Raw genomic sequence first — 18,907 nt, 5'->3', positions numbered from 1 at the left:
GTGGGTGACAAACAGCCAAAATGTCAAAGTACACTGCATATAGAATCTATTCTCCTAAATAAATGTTAGCTTCAGAGTTGTTTTATTATAGCCTATTAAAGTCGCTTCCTGCACCCCAAATCAATCAGTCTAAAGGAACACACTGGGAATCATCCCTCAAGTTTTTTCCTTCAACTTTTGTCCTATATCTTCATATAAACTTGAGCAAATATTAAGATCTCTCTAATTTGCCTGCAGTTAAACCAGTAACATTACAAGCTTTTCAACACCAGGGCAAGTAGAGAACAGGTGGATATGTAAGAATTATTTCAAGACACACACACCACACAATCAGATATAAAACCTCACACTAGGAACCAAAGTAGCTAAAAATCAAAACTACAGCACAGAGAGTATGAAATTTCCCTTAAAATACAACTCAGAGGCAAGCAATCATCACAGAAACATTCAAAGTCACCAAGCATTTTCATGAGAATTTTGTGGAGACACCAAGGATTTCAAAAACCTCTGTTTTATTCGTACAGAGTAAAATACATCATATAGTGAACATTGTTTTCCATCCATAACCTAAAGCCATTAGCAAGTGTTTTCACCAAATATCCCAGCCAGAAGCACAGACAATGGAAATGGGAATGCTAATTAGTCTCTCTCTGCCAGAGCTACAAGGTGCACATCAATCTCTGCTTCTGTAAGGATCCTGAAAGAACAAAAAGAAATCTTAAATAGCTTAAATGAGTCTTACCCTCAAGTTCCAATACTAAAATCTAATATCCACACAAGTAAGTTTATACAATCTTTCAGTCTTTCACAGCCCCACTGCCATGGCCACAGCCAGACATTCCAATTATTTTCAAAAAATAAATGAAAAAAATCAAAGGCATTAGAGAGCAAGGAGGCAAGAAGTGGTAAAAAAAATGAACAGGTAAATTCCTCATGAATAATATATTTGCAAGATGGCACCTGGTGAGAACAGGTATGGCAATTAGCATTGATTACACCAAGGGGGACACTGGTTTTCATAGCCTTCTCCTTCTGTCCGTTATCCTTCTATAAAGGATGTAAGACCAGTAAATGAAGTTTGCTAGAAAGCCACCACTTGATCCCTGAGCAGCAGTAGAAAAGGGGTAATGCAGCTCCTGCATGCTTTCTCAAAAACGCCATGCTATTCTGTTGTCCCAAACACACATCACCAAATGCAAAACCACCCACATCACCACACCAACCTTAAACACATCAGGAAGTATTCAAAGGACCGCACCTGTAGGACTCAAAGGTTTGAAGCCTCTCTCCAATCCCCTCCTGCCAAGCAGCCAGATTAAAGCAACGGAAGACTTTTTCTTCCTCACTTAACCTGTTCCTCTCTTTTATTCCTTTTTTTTTTGTTATTTTTTAGTTAAATAAAGAATGGATTGAAAGACTAAGGCAGAAATAATTGAACTCTGCAGCAAGCCAGCCTTACCTAAATTTTAGGTAAGACATACTTAAAGGGTCCTTTTGCATTAGCAAAAACACCCCAAAACTTACACTCCCACATCTCACATGCACTTCTGCAGCTATACACTGTGTGGTGAGAAGGCTGGCAAGTACACCAGTGTGAGGTATAGCCCTCAGCAGGAAGGTCCCCAGGTGTTGCCTCCACGCAGCTGACAGTAACCTTGTGTGCTGCACTCAGATTCAGGCAGTAACAGTGGGGGGAGGAAACTGCAGGCATCTTGCTTTCATGCTAGGTGGAAAGGCAGTGTATTCAGAAAGTAAAAGTTTGGCCACTCTCAAATCACTGCAGTGACTTTTAAATCCAGGATATTTTAATCTTGTCAAATTTAAATAAGAGTATTTCCAATCATGTAAATTCATAATTGATTAACTATATACTGGAGATGTTAAAAACTGCCACGCTTACAAGATGAGCACGAGTCATTTAAAGATTCCATGTAGAAAGGGATTGAAAAAAATTTAGGGACACACAATTTTTTTCCTAACATAAACCAGACCTTACTGCATTAGTTGTCATGACTATGACTTGGAAGTGGACTCCGGGTACTAATACAAAGGAAAAAAACTCTTTTATTATTTTAATCCTGAAAAGTCATCTGGATCAGCTATATCTACATTTTACTCATCACAGACAGCAACATGGTTTTAAGAAATAAAAATCCAACACTTTACTAGATCCCTTAACTCTGTCAAACATTTTAAAACTAATATTTTTTAAACAACCATTCTTTTACTCCTACACATTTTTTAAGAGTTACAAGCAAAAAAAAAACCCCTCCAATATGTCAACTTCTGACATGTATCTTTCTCAATTTACTACTAAACAAGCTAAAACTAATTGCACCTAACCAGAGAAAACACACCCAAGTTTTATCAATACCAACCACTCACCTGAATTTAGGATCTTCCACTGTAACTACACCAACTTCTATTTCTGAAGGTTTGAAATCAATGGATAGTACAGTAGACAGGCATGTTATTGCTGTCTGAAAGATGACAAAAACCTCTATCATTAAACAAAAAGTAGCATGCTGCTTTTTAACAGACATAGCATTAACAACTACCCCTCCTTCTAGTTTTAAGTTACTTTCTTCTACCCCAAAACCTCAGCTGAGAAGTTCCACATAGTTTGTCCTTGTTACAGAATACGGTCCCTCTCCAGCCCTCTCCCTAAAAAAAATCCAATCCACAAAAATCAAAGGGATATGTAATTTTTGTAGCAGAAAAAAAAAAACCCAAACAACCCCACAACAAAACCAAAACCTTTTATCAGCAAAGAGTAAAACCCCAGGTGCCAAGGACAGAATGTGTTTCATTAGTGGCAAACAAGACAGACATCATAATTACTGTCCAAGATTACTCAAAGCACTTGTCACTTCAGTAACTTCCATCTTGGCTTTTCTCCTGGCAATTAAAAATACATTAGCTGCTTTTAAAAGCTGCACTTCATCATGGCTTAACTGATTTTTTTTCTTTCAACCCAATCATCAAAAATAAAAGGTGTTTTTTGCAGCTTCACTCATACTTAACCCTGCAGCAGGGTCATAATAATGCTACAGCTGTGTTCCTAAAATGATGATTGTGCACAAAAAGAAGTTCCACAAACCACCTTCATAGGTAGGTACTTATCAAATCAGTTATTCTGACATCCTAGCACTTAATTCTGATCAGTAATATGCTGAAAAGTGTAGAACAACAGACAATGTATTATCAATGTTGATTATACATTGATTCTGCAGTAATTCTGTAAGACTACACAGATGTCTTATCAGAAGACTGCCAAGTTGTAAAAAAAAAAAAGCCTCCCCAGCCTATACCAAAAGAAAATTGAGGAAAAAAAAAAAATCCCTCTCAAAACCAACCCACCAAAGACCCAAACAAAACTCTTATCCTTGTAGCATTACCTCTAATACACCACAAGCTCTTAAAAAAAGACAGTGTGTGTGGGTGCACAAATGTGACCCTTGCTTTTGCTTCTCCCTGTCACTGTCAACTTTTAGAGTACCAGTGATCTACATTCACTATCTTAGCATTTATACAGTAACAACAAAAAGGTACAGAAGTGCATCCAGGATATGACTGACAGATTAATTACCAATTAAATATTTGCACCATTCCATGGAAGTTTTATGAATTAAAACCAAGAATATGAAAAGACTGTTTCATCTGCCTCCAACTACTCAACTATCAGACATGCAGAGCATAATCAAGCAGTGACAGAAAAAACACATTTAATGTGAAAAATATTTAGGTAGGATAAAAAAAGATCTCCCAGGTAATTTCAAATACATTCAATTTCACTCTGCTATGAGTATTTAACTCTCTCAGGAACTTCTCTTTAAAGAAATCACATATTAAGGAAACCAATATTAAGACAGACATAAAACTTAAAGAGTTTATGTTGAAGAACTTTAAATGGTACTTTCACTGTAATGCAGACTTCAGAAGTAATTTAGCTGAAGGTCTGAATCTGCATTGCACTCACAGGGAACCTAATACAATCTTGTTTAATCTTACAGGGGAGTCAGTTGCTTAGATTATTATTCCTCAGGTTATTATCCTTCATTTCAGTTGCTAATCTTGTGATGCAGGAAACATAACATTGTAAGAAAAGAAAAAAGCTTGGCAGGAGGAACAGGTTGGCCATAGAAGAGGACTGTTCAGAAAGATGTCTACAGTGTAAATGAAAAAGGGTGATTTATAAAATAAGTTAATTGACCTACTTTATAAGTAGGATTCATTTTTATTGTGGGGCTTGAAAAAGTTTTCACAGTAGACATAACAATTGCTGTTAAGAGTTACTAAACTGACAAACAAGCACTACCTCATGTTGTCTGACATGAAGATTGTTTTAAGTGTCACTAAAAGAAAATTGTACCAGTATCTCCAGAATCAAGCTCTCTGGTAACCAACTACCAGCTAGAGCAGGAGTGCTGCAATTACAGATTCTGCTTTAGCTAACGTAAAGCAGAAAAAGCACGTTAGATGACTATTTAAACATCTGCAAAATACCTTCAAAAGAACAGCTATACTTGCTCTGTCAGCAATACAAAACTGTAAGAAAACAGGAAATGCCTAACTGCATTCCTTTCACAAGCCTGCTTTCAGCAAATTCATTAAAAATACATTAACAAATCTTTATTTCCTTCTGCTGGCCTACTAACCTCTACTGTTTGTTCGTAAGTCCAGTCAAATTTCTTCTTTACTTTCTTTTCAAGAAAACTGGTGGACTCTGTCTGTTTCACTCCTGCAGCTGTGGCCTTGAACCCACAATAGTAACCTGCTGGATCACACTTGTACACCTGGGGGCCGTGTTCTTCATCAATACCAATCAAAATCATACCTTGAAGAGAAAAATTGTTAATTTATTTCTTTCCCTAATTTTAGCAATTTAATTCAACTGAAGAATAGCACAAATACTCCCCTCCAGTGACAAACGTGCATGCACAGCAGTATGTTTTGGGGAACCAGTCCAATACCTGTGATTTCCTCTTTATCTCTAATTTGCCATTTCTTACCAGCATCTCATTATCAGCTGCACAACTCAGTTTAGTGCAAAGTGGATTTCTGTCATTCCCATTGAACACAGGAACATCTTTGCAATGCTCAGTGTGTACAGAACCACAATAATGAAAAACAACAGTTCAATCCTGATGCAAAGTTAACACAGCCACAGTTCACATCCTCCATGACACTTAGGGGTAAACAACAGTTCTATTAACATGTGCCTTTACAAGAAAGCAACTTCACAAATACGTTAAAAGTAATGAAAATATTAAAATATAAGCTTTAGATTTCTTGACTGTAATCCTGAAATCACTTTGCATCCCTTTTCCTATTTTCTTTAAAAGGGAAAAATAAATCTGCAATGAAATGTGGAAATATCAGAAAACTGAGTTTTTGAAGACAATTTGCCTGTTTTCAAGTTGCATAGACTTCAAGTAACACAAACCAGTCACATCACTGAAATGCATCCATGTTCACCCATACTTCTAGATACGCAGTTGTGTAGTCTCAATACACATATTAAAAATAACTCAAAAGCAATACTTGCAAAAAAAAAACCCAAACAGAACAAGGTCAAGGTTTTAAATCCTTCTACACTTGTGTCACTTTTTAGCTAGTAGTTACAGCTGATAAGCTTCTCAGCAGCTATTACTACAAAAGAAAAAAAAATCCCATGACCTTTTCAAAGAAGGTTAAGGAAAATATATTTTTATTCATGTCTTAAGAAAAATAAATACCACTTTCCAGTAGTATCAAGGCATGGGAAACAACAAGGGAAGAAAGGAACAATGATTCCTGAATATTACCAGCATAGGAAAATTGCCCCATCATGGAAACTGTGGTGCAACCCCGAATGTTACTCCTTTAGGGAGAACTGCTAGTGTCTACTATGATTACGAGAAGTGATTCATCAATTCTGAAACTGTTCTCCTTAAAAGACAAAAAAACCCAAAAGCAAACAAAAAGAAACCCAAACAGAATGCTTAATGAAAAAGTAATTAAGGAAACATTAAGTCTTTTATCTCAGTTCCCGGACAGCCTAACAGTATGGCCATAATATGCTCACAGACAAATATACGAGAAAAAACAAGTCAGAACCAACTTCAGAACACACAGATGGCCAGGAATATCTACAAAAACCAACTTCACACACATCTTTATATAATTGCTGTTATAAAACAAGACTAATGTAGAAGTGTTTGCACAGGAAATACTTTTTTTCCTTCTTCTCTACATCTTATGCATAATGGTTAAGAGCAAAAATTATGCAGATTTTTGTCCTTTGCATACTACTTAGATAAAAAGGCCACAGTATCTGTACAAGCATAATCACACTCTCCATATGTCTATCAGTGACATTGACCCAGACACTGGTAAAAAGAACATCTCCCATTCACAGACTAGGCCCTCAAAACTGAGGGGAAATAGTAGCACACATTTTAAAGAAGCTAAATCATTTGCTACCAATTCAAATGCTGAGTCAACAGTAAAACCATGGCTCCAGTTAGACTTCGAACAGTTCTCTCATTTGGTTGTCCATCCCTTCTACTCCTTCAGCTACAATCTTATCTCACACAATTTGAGAATGGGTGAGAATTTCTAATACTTGAAGTTGCAAGCTTAGATAAGGAATAGAAAAGCTTAATTTGGTACTTACAGCAACCAAGAGGCCTCATTTCAGCATTTTGTGTATAGACCTGAGAAATATCTGCAATCCTTTTACACAGCATATCCACAGGGATGTCATAGCCATACTTATACTTCCAGTTAGCAGCCTCATAGCGGGCTCTCTGCACCTGTGATCTGCTGTCAGCTGGACAGAGAGAACCAGTATTAATTTCACTGAATGCATGCCACAGACACCTAGCATTGCCTGAGAATGGAAATTCCGGGCCCAAATTTGTCTTTAAATATACCCATCAGAACTAGACAAGTTCTCCAAAACCAGACCAAAACAAATCTAGACCACTTATTTGTTTCATGTGATGCAAAGTTGGTGAACTACATAAAAAAAATATGACAAGCTTCAGATATTTCAAAAGACATTGACTCCAATACCTGTCATTCCTGTCATCACACAGCCAATATTTTCAGTAATTCTGAATAAATGAGTCACTGTGTTGGAATCCAGTAACTTGTCCTAAAGAGCAAACAGAAATAATTTAATAGAAAACACTTGTCCTTCAAGTAAAAGAACCAAAAAGACAGATGCTGGATGCTCTAGCATCTAGAGAAAACCCCAAAACAACTGACTAATAGCAAAAAATTGTCTTCCAAGCTCTCTGCTACTTACTGCTATGGCACATGAAGGAAGAAATAGTAGAATAGGGAAGATAAACCCCACAATATCTGGAAAACGATGACAACATGACCCACACACCAAAGTCCTTTTTCCTCTGAAGAAACTTTGAAAACACGCACACAAAAACTTGCACTATTACTGCATGCTGCCCTTCAAATACAAGGGTGTTCCCCCTTTGTCAACAATACTCCACCACAGTGCTGAAGCGCTTGTGAAAATCTGTTCTGCATGCTATTGCTGTAACATTGTCTGAGTAGGAATTAAAGAACTCAGGAAACCGATTACGGGCAGCTCAGTCCTTACAAGTCAGAGTAGAGCATGCATGCTGAAGCACAGCAGAACCAACTTTATATCTTAGCCCTATCACTACAGAGAACAACAGCATTATGGTGAGGACATGTACAACTGAGCACTAAACAGAGCTACAACTTGTCATAAGCAGATAATGATATATCAAATTCAAACCGCCATATAGGACAATGCTAATAAATATAACAGTAGTGCTGCAGAGTATCTTCCCACTCTTTATTCTCATCTCCTTCCCATCCCCACCTCCAAGTCACACTACTTACAGGTACTTTCTTCTGTGTTACAATGACTGCAGAATCTTTCCCACGAACAGCTACAGACGTAAGTCCACCTTGATTTATGGCCTTAAAGGCATATTCTAGAAAAATACATTAATAAAAAAGGTTAGAGATATCTGAGCAATTAACTGGGACACATGTCCCCGAACAAAGAAATCTCACCAAGTTCTGGCCTTTTTAGTACTTTATAAGCATGCAACACTGTGTCTTTAAGGTCTTCAATACAACACACACCAAGAACTTTCTGATGGGAATTAAAGTCACTGACTCTTTTCACACAACCGTTACCACTGCATCTTACAAGTATATATAGAACAATGTCATTTTGTTCAGTTAGAATGCTTAAAACAAACAGAATTTGTTTTAAAACAAAGAGGCTGTTCTGCACTTGACCAGAACAGTCCAACTTTCACCTAACTGTAAATCCTTACAGAAAAGTTTTTAGCCTGCAGAAGTTCAGTATTTCAAGCACTATTACCATTGCAAGGACATAATTTTCTTTTGTAGATTTTGACTGATCCAGAGGAAAACAGAAATGATGGGCCAGGCACAGAAGATGGGGTTTAACCTTACTATCACATTTTCTGACGTAATGATCAAACACTGCAACGTTTTATTCACTTCTAAAAAAACCAAAAAACAATGCTATACACATGCCAACTAAATAGCATTACTCAGATAAATACAGTGGATTAAGATTTACTTGATATGATCCATGAAATAAATGGTTTCAAAAGCCTCAGAAACATCAGCTTTAAAAGCATTTATCTGTCAATAACTGATAAATATTCAGAACTTCCAAATATATGGTTAGGAGAGGCAAGTTTCAGACAGTAGTTAAATGTAGGTGAATTTGTTTGTAGGTGAATGAAACCGGAATATATTAAAAGACATGTCTAACAGTACAGCAAGTTGCCAAAATTATATTTCAAAGTAACAAGAGCAAGAAACTCAGCTGTTTTAAAAGCTGCAATCAGATCTATAGAAAAAACAGAACCAACAGGAGAGGAATAACGAAAATGAAAAAACCAATCTTGCAACACCAGGATGTTGATGGTGAACCTGCTGTGTCAGTGCCGTGGGAGGGTCAACTGCCACGTATTTACAGCACCGTATTTATGACTCTCAGGCATCAGAGCATTCACTGGTTACCCAAACGTGCTGTAAAGAATGTTCCCCCTTTCCCTCTGCTAGATGCACAGCTCTGCTCACCTCTTCACTTGCCTTCTGGGAGTCACTAGCGCTAGCCTGCTATGAGCTAGAACTGACATAAGCAAATACTGGTCATGTTTGAAGTCTCAGGCCAGGACTCTGCACCACTTGTTTGTGTATGAAAACATCTGAAGAGAGGGTGGAAAGAAGATGGACAGAGACGGTCTCTTTTCAGTGGTGCCCAGTGAAAGGACTAGAGGCAATGGACACAAAATGAAACACAGGAGGATCCATCTGAACACCTGGGATTACCTTTTTACTATGAGGGTGACTGAGCACTGCCACAGGATGCCTGAGAAGGCTGTGGGGTCTTCATCCTTGGAGAGCTGTCTGGACACAATCCTGACCAATCAGCTCTATCTGCGTGGCTCTGCTTAAGCAGGAGGTTGGACCAGATGACTTCAAGTGGTCCCTGCCAATCTCAACTGTCCTGTTATTCTGTGACACCTAGGTGGGAGCAGGAATAGGTGCTTTCACAGCTGGTTTTGCTCACAAGTACCAACAACCAGGCTTGCTGAACTGCCGAACTGCAGTCTCCTCTCACACTGTTCCTATCACCATCTGCACAGTTTGTGTCTTTGAAAACTGAGCAAAAAACAGAAGTGGCTCCTACAGTGTAACAAATCCAAATTGCTAGCAGTGTTTTAAGGTTGTTTCCGGCTTTGTAAGTATTCCAGAAACACCATACACGTTTCCTCTGAAAACGGCAGTTCCTTGCTGTTCCCTCAATGTAACACAACAAAAATTTGACCATAATCATTTTCTTTCCCCAAAATTCCACTTAGATGAAGCATTATCTTGAACATTGTAACTAATAGGTGGCAAGACAACAATGATCCTGAGGGACTGTAATCACAGCAACAAGAAATATGTACAAAATAACTGTTGCTCTTGGAATACAAGATCATTTCAAAGGCATGTTAGTTTTTTGAGCTTCAGAAGCAGAAGACAGATCTAAGGCAAAGTACAGGCATTTCAGCACAGTACCACCATGCTGGAAATCTCTGTTGAGGTGCTGCCAAATTCCAGAAAAACCTAAAGTTTAATGGCAGCACGTGCCCACACCCATCCTTGATAGCACCTAGTTAACCTGAATCCAAGCACATGGACAAGGATGTACAGGAGAAAGATTGAAGTGTCAACAGCTCCAGGCTGTGTGCAGAAGCTCTCAAACATACATGCAAACACTTGCTTCTGAAACACTTGTAAAAGATATGGAGGTACTGCATATTTCTCATCCATTAATCTAATGGTTGAATACATCCAGGAGGTGGAAAACTAAAGCTCAGTTTGTGCTTTACTACAGGATGCAGAAACAGCACTGTAACAGAGGAGAAGAAGAAAGGTGGGATGTAGACCAACCAGCCTGTTTTAATGGTAATGGAAGGTCAGAGCCCATGACTCTTCCATCACCAAGCCACTAACATCCTGTATGACAACACTGTCACTATCATCCATATGTATAAGTTGCATACAAGGCATATACACACTCCAGGTATAAGGCAGCACCTGTCTGTAGGTATTTTGCACAGGTAACTTTCCACTTGTGTATAGACACAGACACTTTCCCAGCTACTCTTTGGAGAGAAGACTTGTGGAGACTGGGCTGCCTGCCCATGAAGCCTGTTCCACACAGCCTTCTCCCTGTAAAAAAAATAAACACAAAAGAAACTACCGTCTACCATGGGCAACTGATGCAGTCTGACTCCAGCAGCCTCCTTTTCTGGAGAACAGATGGATGTATGGGCAGGCTGAGCAATGCCTGTGCAGTGAAGCTCTAGGAGATGATAGCATCAGGATGAGGCTGCCAAAACAATGCCCCTGGAGTATCCTCAAAACAGGGCCAAGTGAATTCTCAACAAACTGTCCTGCCAGACTGTGAGCTGACTATGGTATTACAGGGTGCTCTGCAGAAGGAGCACCATGAGGCTCTTCTGCAGAATCTGATGCACTGTAAAAACGACATAAATAAAAGATTCATTGACCTACAGAAGATGAAGCTAGGCTGCGGCTGCATTGCAGTATTTGCTAAGCAACCTGGAAATAAAGGATGGTTGCTGCAGTCTCACAGGCCGTGATGTACAGCACACATGGCATTCAGGTGCAACGAGATAGTATGGGTTACCTCTAAAACCTGATGTTGTTACTCTGGCATGCAGGCTCTGAGGCAGTTCAAGTCCCATTTCAAACAGCTATTGTAGTTTTCAGATCCCAAAACACAATGCCCACAAGGTTGGCAAGATAATCTGAAATAAATACTTTAGGGGCTATAAACGGTTTCTGGATAGCTGTCAGTTTAGCCTCCAAAGCACATGAACTCAGTCATCAGGAAATCTCAGGAGGTCCCTCGCCGTAGCAGGGGACACTCGAAGGTTTCCTTATTCCAACGCAAGGATCCCTTTCCCGGGCCCCCACGCCAACATGCCCGCGACCGCGACTGCTCCGGCCTCCTACTAGGCTTCTCCCCGCACGCAGTGGGACCGGGTGGGGTGGGAACCGAGCCACAGCGGCCGCCTCGCTTTTCTCCTCCGCAGAAGCAGCCCAGCTCGGCGGAGGTTGCCCGGGCCGGCAGTAGCCCCGCTCCGCGGGAAGCGGCGGCAGCGCGGGCAGGCCGGGCCCGTGACGGGGCAATTCGGCGGCAGCATCCCTGGGGCCGGACACCCACCGACTTGATAGAGACGGCCCTCGGGCGAGAAGATGGTGATGTGTCGGTCGAAACCGGCGCTGGAGCCTCGAGACATGGCGGGCACAGGGAGCGGCGGCGCGAGCGAGGGTCGCGGAGCGTGCAGGACCCGACCGCCACCGCACGGCGAGCGCTTCCGGGGCACACGCCGCGCGCAGGCGCGCTCACCCTCGGCCCGCACCGCTGCGCACGCGCGGCCGGGCGGCTGCGGCTGGGGCTGGGGGTGGGGCTGGGGGTGAGGCTGCGGCTGCGGCTGGGGCTGGGGGTGAGGCTGCGGCTGCGGCTGGGGCTGGGGGTGAGGCTGCGGCTGGAGCTGGGGCTGGGGGTGAGGCTGGGGCTGGGGCTGGGGGTGGGGCTGCGGCTGGGGGTGGGGCTGCGGCTGGGGCTGGGGGTGAGGCTGCGGCTGGAGCTGGGGCTGGGGGTGAGGCTGGGGCTGGGGCTGGGGGTGAGGCTGGGGCTGGGGGTGGGGCTGGGGTGGGGGTGGGGCTGCGGCTGGGGCTGGGGCTGGGGGTGAGGCTGCGGCTGCGGCTGGGGCTGGGGCTGGGGGTGAGGCTGGGGCTGGGGCTGGGGCTGGGGCCAGGGGCGCGGCCGGGGGCGCGGCCGCGGCAGCGCAGCCGGTGCCTGTGGTGTCGCGACATGTCACGTGCGTCGTGCGGGAAGTGCAAGCCGCTAGCAGCGCAGCGGCTGTAACGCCTTTAACGCGTCCCGCTGCGTGGCGAAAGGCAGGGCGGGTGGCCAGGGGCCGGCGCAGCTGTCCGTGGTGGCGCGAGGCCGTCCCCGGCTCACAGAAACCCGCAAACTCCAGAAACCTGGAGGAAAGGATCATCGTGAGCCGTAGGGCCAGGAAAACAAAAGCTCCCCTAATTTTCTAAACAAAGTGATCACCACTGAAACAAACTAACCTCAAATGAGATGTTGAAGATACTCATAATGAGTAATTGTTGCCACAGTTGCACTATAATGTGGTGTTTAAAAGACTTTCTATCGGTGTCCATTACGAAGGGAAATTCCCCAGATCTGAATATGAGCTCTTTTTGCCTTTCAGCATCTTGGATTTTCCCTGCTCTTTGTGGGAAGGTTTTTTTCCTAAAAGTCAGTCATTAAAAGAGTTGGAAAAGCTGTGTTTTGGTATCCACACCTCTGTTTTTTATTAAAAGACTACTAAACAAGCTTACTCTTTGTAGGAATGGCAGGCTACAGGTGCGTTTTGTGTACGTCAAATACGAAAAGTCAGCTTTCTGAAATTTTTCAATATACTTTTCTGTGCTTATTAGTATTACGGCAGATAACACATCTCACTGTATATCACAAGACACAGTTTGTCCCCTTCTTTAGGGAAGCACTTTGTAGGCAGACATGTCTAAAGCTGTGATGCAAGCGCTGGACTATGGAGAACATGGAGCAAACAAGAACATCTCTGCTGGGTCAGACAGAGAGTCTGTCTAGCTGAGTGCCCCATCACTAACTGTGGCCAAAAGTGGATGCCAAGGAAAAGCATTAAGACTACAGGGAGCCTTTAATGATACACTCCCTAAATCCCCTCCCAGTCTCCCAACTGCCTGGAGGGACTTCCCAAGGCAGAGATAGTGTCTTGTTTTTTAATAACCCTTGCTGGATTTTTCTTTCATGAACTTGCTGGTCTCCCCTTGAAATCACATGAACTCCTTACGTCCATGACATGCTGTGGCAAAGAGTTGCTCTGCATAATGACATGTTGTATGGTTTTGTCTGAAACCTCACTGTTTATCTGAACCTTCTATCTGCCAGCGCCATTTAATGCCACTTTTGTACTGAAGAGACAGCAAGCAATCCATCTCTATGCAACCCTTCCATAACATTCATGATTTTTCCAACCCCTGTGGCTCTAAAGAGCTCTTTTTCTCCAGATTCCTGAAGATTCCTACTCTCACAGTCCTTCCACATACAAAGCTCTTCTGTTCTAAAACACTGGAGTTTAATGTCAGATTTTTTTTTCCTGTGAGAAACAGGGGATGGGAAAATGGAAGTAATTAATTAGCAACCATTCAGCCCGATTGCCAAAAAGTAACCAAGCAAGAAAATCCTTCAGTGTTTGGAATCAAAGACTCAGTAGTTGACTTAGACCAAGGAAAGAGTAATAGTTGCTCAATACTGTGGACATGATGGAGTGGATGTCCTGCTGCTTTCAGGATATGGCTTCCAGAAGTCTTCATTTATGTAGTAATTTTGTCAGCTAATAAAGTAGAGTTTTGTTTCAGAAGAGCAATCATGTATTTTTGGTTTAGTGTTCATCACCTATGATCAACCATATGAGAGTCAAAGTATGTGTTGTAGGATCCTAAGACTGTTCACACATGTTTTCAACATAGTAAACACTAAGTGTGTGAGCTTGGAGATGAAGCTGTTTACAAAATAGCTATAGCACAGGCTGAATCCGCTTGATCTTCCTCAAGTTTGTCTTGCCAGTGCATCTCTGTGGCACGTGGCAGACTGAGCTGCACACTAGTTCCTTCGGGTTCCTGTTGTCCACACTCAGTGTGTTGGCAAAGCACAGACAGTGTCAGCTGCCATGATTTTGGGGGTACCAGTTGCTGCAATGTTTGAGGGACTTGCCTTTCCAGCATGCAGCATCAGCCCATCAATACCAGACAGACATTAAAATTCACTGGATTTTCTGTATCACCATATAAGCAGTAGTAGATGTCAAGTAGATCTGCTTGTAGGTGTCAGCATACTTTGGTTTGGCTCTTGGGTTTATTGCCAGTGAAACACCACAGAATTTCTTTCATGTACTCAGGAGCAAATCCCCATATTTGTTTGTTATGTCTAAATGCCCCATCTCAGTAATGGAATTTGAAGACTTACAGCAACACGAAAGGTTATTTCACAAATATCCTAAATAAAATGAAAATAATCAACCTCAGTCAGAACCAAGCCTCTGGAGACTAGTGATATGGAATTGAAAAAGTCCATGGGTTGGTCAGTAATGTTTCCTTCTCTGGTTCCAGAGAGTAGAGGCCATTAATTCACTGTAAGGATCCATAGTAAAAGTGTGTTAGCAGCAAACATAAGGGGAAGAAAAAGTCACAACAGTTCTGATACTAATGTTGGGACATCTTCCTGTTGTCAGTTCCAGATTCTGTTCCATCTTCCCTCACATCTACTAAGGATGTGTATATAGAAGGTATTATGGTATCTCAGTAAGAACAGTTTTTGAGATGAAACTGAAGTGATCAGTTAGGGGCATGTCTGTTCTCAGGCAAAAGGAAGTAGTGGACACCTTTATTCCAACTAACAGACATGTTGCTATTATACATGTCTGTTAATGACCAGGGTGAGGTAAAATACAAACTTCAATGGAAGAACACATCTGGCAATGAAATGGACAATCTGAAAGGGCAGTTTCTGGTCAGCTAAAGCAGACTTCAAGCAGAGCTGCTGGGCTCCACTTTCTGCAGACTGAAATTTCAGCCCCCCTCCTACATAGGTATCAGTACTCGTGCAACAGCGCTAGTTTAATACAACAATGCCAATTTTGACCTAGTCAAAAAAAGTTTTCTAAGGGGTTTGCATTTAGCTGCCTCAGCTCTGAATTGCTTAGCCACCAGAGCTAATACCAAACTGGGACTGTAACAGCACTGATTCACTTCAGCTTATGCTGTTGCAGAACTTTATGCAGAGGATAAGTAACCCTCATACAGAGCAACAGTCGCTCAGTAAGCAGTCCTGTACAGGAGACACTTACTTTAACAAAGCAGCTATTTGCACTTCCAAGAAGATTTGGCAGTCCGTTGACTTACAGAATTTTAAAACCAGTCTTCTAACAAATAGGAAGTAAATCAGTTTGAGGAGCAAGAAAAGCAGATCACCAATTTTTGCCTTAAAGCTTCATGCGTTTCCGTAAGCAAACTATTCCAGTGACATGGAATCCTGTCAGAAAAAGCAAATTTAAGCACATGAAAGAGCCACACGATATCCCACTGGTTTCCTTATTGCTCCAAACAAAACGTTGACATATGTTGCTATAACAAGTCTCTTGCATTCTATGTGACCAAATGAATTTTAACTAGTGTGAGGAAGTATGAGGGCTATGTGTGTCTGGCAAACAGTAAATATACCATTTGGCCTTCTTAGCTGCGTTCATTGTGACAGCCACTGTGCAATACACTCTTGGCAGGGTCAGCCCTCCAAATCAGGCAAGTGTTGATTAATTTCTTTGAAGTACAGAGTTTATGAATGTCAGTGGAGATGAAAATCTTGAGCAAAAAAAAAAGATAACCCCACAACCTTAAATTCCAAGAGGAAAAAAACAAGTTTTAATTCCAATCACATTGAGAGGCTACAGAAATCACCTGTAAAGATGGAAAAAAATTGACCTAGTTCATCCATGCCAGACCACCATCAATGTGAACAGATTTACTTGCAGCAATGATTCTGACAAAATGCAGCTACTAAATTTTCTTTCGTTATAGGCCTCAAACATTAATCCCATAATTGTACTGCTGAGCTCTCCTAGTCAGCAACGGGGGTTAGAAAAACCCAAACAAAATAGCTTCAGCTTGTGCAATTCCATTCTTCATTTTTTCTGTTGAATGCAGAGCCATTTTCTTGGTACTTGAAATGAATATTTTTCCTCAAAAGTGTCTTTATATGGGATATGCCACGTATCACCTGTAGTCTGCACCACACAGTCATAACGGAGAGCAGGCTGTTGGGGAAAGACAGATAAAACATTTTTTTTTTAGACTTTACACAATATATTATCAAAATACTAGTAATAGGTAGTTATAACTTCCAACACTTACCTTAGAAATCTCCATAGATTCATCTCTCTAACAACTCTTATTTATTTTCTTACAACAGACAACTTATACATTTTAGTACCAGAGGAAAAACTGAAGAATCTTTTGGTATTTTGTGGTCTAGGAGTCATTATAAACAGTTAAAATTCTGACTTAAATCTCCATCAGATAATAGTAAGATAATTGCAACACATGCAGGACAACCAAGTGATCAGGCCCAGTCAGCACGGGTTGATGAAGGGCAAGTTCTGTTTAACAAACCTGATCTCGTTCTGTGACAGGGTGACTCGCCTGTTGGATGAAGGAAAGGCTCTGTATATTGTCTACCTTGATTTATAGTAAGGCATTTGACACTGTTTCCCACATTGTTCTCTTAGAAAAACTGGCTACTCTTGGCTTGGATGAGCACACACTTTCCTGGGTGAAAAACTGGTTAGACGGTCGGGTCAAAAGAGTTGTGGTCAATGGAGTTAACTCCGGTTGGTGGCTGGTCACGAGTGGTGTCCCCCAGGGCTCAGTACTGTGGCTACTCCTGTTTAACATCTTTATTAATGATCTGGATGAGGGGATAGAATGCACCCTCAGTAAGTTTGCAGATGACACCAAGTTGGGTGGAAGTGTTGATCTGCTTGAGGGTAGGGAAGCTTTACAGAGAGATCTAGACAGGCTGGATAGCTGGGCCAAGGCCAGTTCCATGAGTTTTAATAAGGCCAAGTGCCAGCTCCTGTACTTGGGCCACAACAACCCCCAGCAGCGCTACAGGCTTGGGGAGGAGTGTCTGGAAAGCTGCCAGGCAGAGAGGGACCTGGGAATGTTAGTTGACAGTGGCTGAACATGAGCCGGCAGTATGTCCAGGTGGCCAAGAAGGCCAAAGGCATCCTGGCTTCTATCAGGAACAGTGTTGTCAGCAGGGGGTAGGGAGGTGATCATTCCCCTGTACTTGGCTTTGGTAAGGCCGCATGTCAAATACTGTGTCCAGTTTTTGGCCCCTCTCTACAAGAAGGACATTGAGGTGCTGGAGAGGATCCAGAGGTGAGCTACCAAGCTAGTAAAGGATTTGGAGCCCGTCTCATATGAGGAACAGCTGAGGGATGTGGGGCTGTGTAGTCTGGAGAACAGAAGGCTTAGAGGAGACCTTAGCACTCTCTACAACCACCTGAAAGGAAGTTGTAGCAAGGTGGGGGTTGGTCTGTTCGCCCTAGTAACAAGCAGTAGAAGAAACGGCCTCAAGTTGCACCAGGGGACGTTCAGGCTGGATATGAGGAGCAATTTCTTTACTGACAGGGTTGTCAGGCATTGGAATGGGCTGCCCAGGGAGGTGGTGGAGTCACCGTCCCTGGAGGGGTTTAAGAGACGGATGGATGTTGCACTTAGGAAAGTGGTCTAGTAGTTGATAGAGCTCGGAAAAAGGACTCAATTTTAAAAGTCTCTTCCAGCCAAAATGAAACAATTCTATAATAATGATATGCACATAACACTCAATCTCTAGAAACAGAAAAATGATTGTTTTTCTATTCAGTTAAATGAAATCATATGGGAATTAACCCAGGATGTGGAATTTATAGGCTTGAATGGATAGGATTTATTGACATTAATGAGACCTTGTGTTTATTCTTCCAGTGTTCCTCTTTGCAAAATTGACTTGCTGTGTGCTGAGAAGAATGTAAGAAAGGGTTTATCACTGACAGTTTCAAGAGCATCTTTTTCAATAAATATAATAAACTATTTTTCTGGTCTATTATGTTTTAGGTATACTAGCTCAACATATATACCACAAATATAAAATAAATACTATTGGCTGGCATTATGGTTTTCAGAATGTACTATCACTCTGTATTGTATAGTCCTGGAAATCTACTTTCCTGTCACAGCCTCCAGAATAATCTAGAATACAGCTATGACTGGGAATGTTGGTCATCCAAATCACTTGTATGGGAATTGAGATGTGAAACTTACTAGCTCTTTTCTACAAAAGAAGGAAACAAGATGTAGTTAAAGCTGCATCACTCAGGTAATCCAGTACTTGGTTCCATAAGCATATATGTATACTGTGTGTATATGGCAATACTGGATGAAAGGCTGTCATTCTTATAAGCCTATATATCTGTCATCTATTTGTAATGACAAATATTATTTTACAATTTTAAACAGCAGCAAAAAAAATAATCTGCATTGGTGCAGTATTCCTATAAGTAGACAATAACAATGCACACAGACCAGATAAGAAAAACCTGTGTGATATGGAACATCCCATGACGATATTTTCCCTAGAAAAATCTTAAAACAGCTGCACTCCTGCTCATGTCCTGGTCATGGCTCACAAAGATACGTCTCCTGGTCA

At 41.6% G+C, this 18,907-nt stretch overlaps 2 protein-coding genes across 8 annotated transcripts in view; both read right to left on the bottom strand.

Moving 5' to 3' along the window:
* Positions 1-495: 495 nt before the first annotated feature.
* PSMA6 (proteasome 20S subunit alpha 6) lies at positions 496-11,980 on the bottom strand. 3 transcript variants are annotated; one of them, XM_061998151.1, is made up of 7 exons: positions 11,768-11,980; positions 7,876-7,970; positions 7,060-7,141; positions 6,659-6,814; positions 4,659-4,837; positions 2,386-2,480; positions 496-697 (listed from the first exon to the last, which is right to left on the bottom strand). In XM_061998151.1, the coding sequence occupies exons 1-7, from the start codon at positions 11,841-11,843 to the stop codon at positions 640-642; spliced, it is 741 nt and encodes a 246-aa protein (XP_061854135.1). In that variant the 5' UTR covers positions 11,844-11,980; the 3' UTR covers positions 496-639. The 3 variants fall into 3 exon arrangements, with proteins under 3 accessions (XP_061854135.1, XP_061854136.1, XP_061854137.1); XM_061998152.1 differs by lacking the exon at positions 11,768-11,980 and adding an exon at positions 11,228-11,728; XM_061998153.1 differs by lacking the exon at positions 11,768-11,980 and adding an exon at positions 9,355-10,127.
* A 4,077-nt stretch (positions 11,981-16,057) lies between these two features.
* PRORP (protein only RNase P catalytic subunit) overlaps positions 16,058-18,907 on the bottom strand; it is a 46,672-nt gene continuing 43,822 nt past the window's right edge. For all 5 annotated transcript variants that reach the window (XM_061998710.1, XM_061998709.1, XM_061998714.1 and 2 more), the window contains one exon: positions 16,058-16,472. In XM_061998710.1, coding sequence (XP_061854694.1) covers positions 16,341-16,472 — 132 coding nt within the window. In that variant the 3' untranslated portion in view covers positions 16,058-16,340. The remainder of the gene's footprint in view (positions 16,473-18,907) is intronic.

The sequence above is a fragment of the Colius striatus genome, chromosome 6 (genome assembly GCF_028858725.1).
Source record: "Colius striatus isolate bColStr4 chromosome 6, bColStr4.1.hap1, whole genome shotgun sequence".
Lineage (NCBI taxonomy): Eukaryota > Metazoa > Chordata > Aves > Coliiformes > Coliidae > Colius > Colius striatus.
This window is presented reverse-complemented; position numbering and strand designations above follow the sequence as displayed.